Source organism: Psammomys obesus, unplaced genomic scaffold (genome assembly GCF_907164565.1).
Source record: "Psammomys obesus unplaced genomic scaffold, mPsaObe1.curated_primary_1811, whole genome shotgun sequence".
Classification (NCBI taxonomy): Eukaryota; Metazoa; Chordata; class Mammalia; order Rodentia; family Muridae; genus Psammomys; species Psammomys obesus.
In genome coordinates this window covers 22,181,548-22,185,032 of record NW_026590062.1, presented here as the reverse complement: position 1 = coordinate 22,185,032, position 3,485 = coordinate 22,181,548, and the positions used below count along the sequence as shown (strand labels likewise).

The following is a 3,485-nucleotide window of genomic DNA, read 5'->3' as shown; positions in this document are numbered from 1 at the left end:
ATGATGTCACCCTAGATAAAGTCCCTTTATCATCTTTGAGTGTCTCCCTCAAGTTTCTTTCTTTCTTTTTCTTTTCTTTTATTTTTTCTCTCACTGCTTTTTGTTTGAGAAAGTCCCCTTACGCAGCCCTGGCTAGCCTGGAACTTGCTATATAGACCAAGCTGGTCTCAAGCTCAGAGAAATCCTCCTGCCTCCAGTGCTCGGATTAAAGACATGCTCCAGCACGCCTATTTTGTCTTGTTTATCTTGAGACAACTCACGTAGCCCAGGCTGGCTTTGAAATTGATATGTGAGTCAGGCATGATGGGCAGCCTGGTCTACATTGTGCGTTCCAGGGTAACTGGCCCTCAATGTAGAGAAACTCTTGTCTCAAAAAGCAAAAACAAGCAAACAAACAAAGAAAAAAAGAAAGGAAGAGGAAGAAGAGGAAAACAAGTGTAGAGGAAACCCTGAACTCCGGGAGCTTCTGCCTGCCCCTCCCACCCTTTGAAAGCAGAGGAACCTGGAGACAAAATTCCCCTTCAAGACTCCTGCTTCTCTTCCGGTTTCCAGAGCTAGCACCTCACTTCTCAACATTGTTTAAAGCTAGGCCCCTCCCTCCCTTGAGGGCACCGGGAAGAGGGTCGGGTGTCCTTTCTCCTCACCTCTCCATCTCCAGGTCAACTGTTCCTCCTGGATTGGCCCCCTCCTGGCCCTGCGCCTGCAACTCCAGTGCTCTACCCTGAGCCACCCCCCCTGCCGCTTAGCCGTCCTTCTGGTACTGAGGCCTCTGATCCAAACAATGGGTCTTTTTGTTTGATGTCTCCAGATATGAAATCCCGGTAGAGAGAATGTACTTCTTTAACCCGCACATCAGCTACCCCAAATGCCCAGAGCAAGGCTCCAGTACAAACCAGCTAGGACATCCTGGAATAGAAGAATCCCTGTCTTCCGTGTCCCTCGGAAGCCCTCTGGCTGGACGGCTAGATAAGCCTTGCTATCTGCTCTGTCCAGTTCGGCCCCGGAATACCTCAAGTGTTATCCACCTAGTGAGCACCAAACTCATTGTGTACCCCACTTTCTCCTTCCTGAACCTGTATGCTGTTTAAAGCTCGCTGCCCGTGGCGAGGGCTATCCTAGGGACGCTCCCCAGCAGGTGCCCGGTACGGAAGGTGGTGGCCTGTGGGGCGGTCAGGGTAAGGAAGCTCCAGCGACTGCAAAAACGAAAGGCTTTTATTGAAAAATACCAATCGGCCCGTTTTATGGTTGCCTGTCTCTGCCCACTGTGAGCCTTCCAGCTGCGGGGCTGGCAAGTAGCTGCGCTGGCCACCCCGGCCCTGTGCTTGGGAAGGGCGAGGTTTCTCTGTCCAGACGGCTTGGACGGTTTCTAGGCCCGGTAGTCAGGCGGCAGCCGGAGAGAGGGGCCGCCGGGCTGTCTGACCTCTCCCAGTCTAGCAAGCAGACTGAGCGGCGACTGTGACCATCTGGGAGGCGGGGTGGTCTCCGACGCGAGGGTGCACGCTGGACCGGTGGCGCGCTTCGGCTGCTGGCGGCGGCGAAGGTGCGGTCTGCACGCAACCGGCCCCTCAGACGTAGTCCTTGCGGTCGTAGGCGGTCCCGGTGCCGGTGCCAGGCCCGGCGGATCGCGGCGCGGAGTAGAGGATCTTGGTGGGCGCGTACTTCTCGCGCGGCGGGCAGGAGCAGCACAGCAAGGCGCCCCCTAGCAGCTGCAGCGCGGCGGCAGCCCAGCCCACGTACAGCCCGGCTCCCATCTCCCGCTTCTGCGCTTCGGGCACCAGCGGGTTATAGAAATCCCTGATGATGGTGTTGGCCGACCAGGACACCGGCACCAAGGTGAGCAGAGCCGCCAGCAGGAAAAGCACTCCCGCCACGATGGTGATCTTGGCCTTGGCCGTCTCGTCCTGTACGCAGTTGGTGCACTGGGCGCCCACGAGCGCCACGAGGAGCCCGAAGGCGGCCAGCAGGATGGCCACCACGATGAGGGCTCGCGCGGCCTGCAGGTCCTGCGGCAGCGCCAGCAGCGAGTCGTACACCTTGCACTGCATCTGGCCAGTGCTCTGCACCACGCAGTTCATCCACAGGCCCTCCCAGGTGATCTGCGCCGTGATGATGCTGCTGCCGATGAAGGCCGTCACCCGCCACATGGGGAGCGCGCAGCACAGGATGGTGCACAGCCAGCCCAGCACGGCCAGCGAGGTGCCGGTGATCTCCAGGCCCATGGACATGGCTGCTGGACTTGAACCGGCTCGGCCGGGCAGCTCCGGGGGCTGGGAGCCGAGGGGTCGCGGCCGCGGGACCTGAGCACCAACTGCCCTGCAAAGATCGACGGGCCGCTGTCGCGGAGACCGACGGGGCACGCTAACGGCTCCTCTCCCGGGGCGCGGACCGAGGCTGCCCCTGCACCTGCCTGCGACTCTGGAGGCTGGCTTCGGAGACTGGGTTGGCTCTGGGATGGGGTGGGCTGGACTTAGCTTGGTGCCAGAGGAGGAGGGTGGAGCTCGCTCTCCTGGCCCGGGGACAGTGACGTGTGTCCCGTCCAGTCCGGTCCGTCCTCCCCCACCCCCTTCACCGTGGAAGGACGGACTTAGCCGGAATCCAAATGCTGGAGGGGGCGGTGAGGGAACGGAGGGAGGGCGGAGTCCTCTGAGCTCCCAACCTCCCTTAGCATCTCTAACGAATTCTCTGGAGACAAATTGAGTGGGAGGGGCGCTGCAGGGATTTGAAGTTCAAATCGCCAATTGTTAAACTGCTTGGCTCTCTGCCCCCTCCCCCCCAACTCCGTCCTCTCCAGCGCGGGAGGCGTAGGATAGAGGCGCGGCCAACTACTCGGGACAGCCGGGACTGGAAGGACCCAGGTGGGGGCGTGGCTGCGACTGTGTGTCGCTGGAGGTGGGTGGAATTGTGGCACCTGCTCCGACTTCCTCCACCTCCGAGGCGAGCACGCTGGCTCTGCCCTCGAGCAGCCTGATGCAGGTTGGTGGTGCTGTCAGTACTCACATACACAGGGCTCTGAGGCCAGGGCCGCCACCTGAAAAGCCACCCGGCTCCGCACGGACAGGTGTGGAGTTTAAATTCTTGCCCAGCCCCTCACGTGACCTGGGCTTGGAGGCAGGCCTGTATGTCTTATCTCCACTGCCGGCCCATCCAGAAGCTGCCTCTCCCCACGGAGGTTCTCATCTTGGAGTCTTGTTTTCTCTTCTTCCGGGGGCGGGCAGAGTGAGCAAGGTGAGCGAGGTGGGAAAGAGATGTGATACAGAAGAGAAAAAAAGAAGCCAAGTGTGTTGGCCCATGCCTGAGGCTGAGGCAAGAAGGCTGTGAGTTCAAGGCCATAATGGCTATACAGTGAAACTCTCAAAAGACAAAAGCCCTCAGGTGGGAAAGGGGAGAGAGGCAGGCGTTCAAGACCATCGTGGCTGCATGAATTCAAAGCCAAGCGGGCCACGTGAAACCCTGGCTCAAACAACACCAACCACTACAACAAACAA

At 59.5% G+C, this 3,485-nt stretch overlaps 1 protein-coding gene across 1 annotated transcript; it reads right to left on the bottom strand.

Annotated features, from left to right (window-relative positions):
* Positions 1-1,194: 1,194 nt before the first annotated feature.
* On the bottom strand, positions 1,195-2,466 carry Cldn3 (claudin 3). Its single transcript, XM_055605879.1, has one exon. The coding sequence runs from the start codon at positions 2,223-2,225 to the stop codon at positions 1,566-1,568; it is 660 nt and encodes a 219-aa protein (XP_055461854.1). The 5' UTR covers positions 2,226-2,466; the 3' UTR covers positions 1,195-1,565.
* Positions 2,467-3,485: the final 1,019 nt, after the last annotated feature.

Excerpts from the sequence above, each read along its gene's own strand:
- Cldn3 (XM_055605879.1), bottom strand. The coding sequence starts at position 2,225 with ATGTCCATGGGCCTGGAGATCACCGGCACCTCGCTGGCCGTGCTGGGC.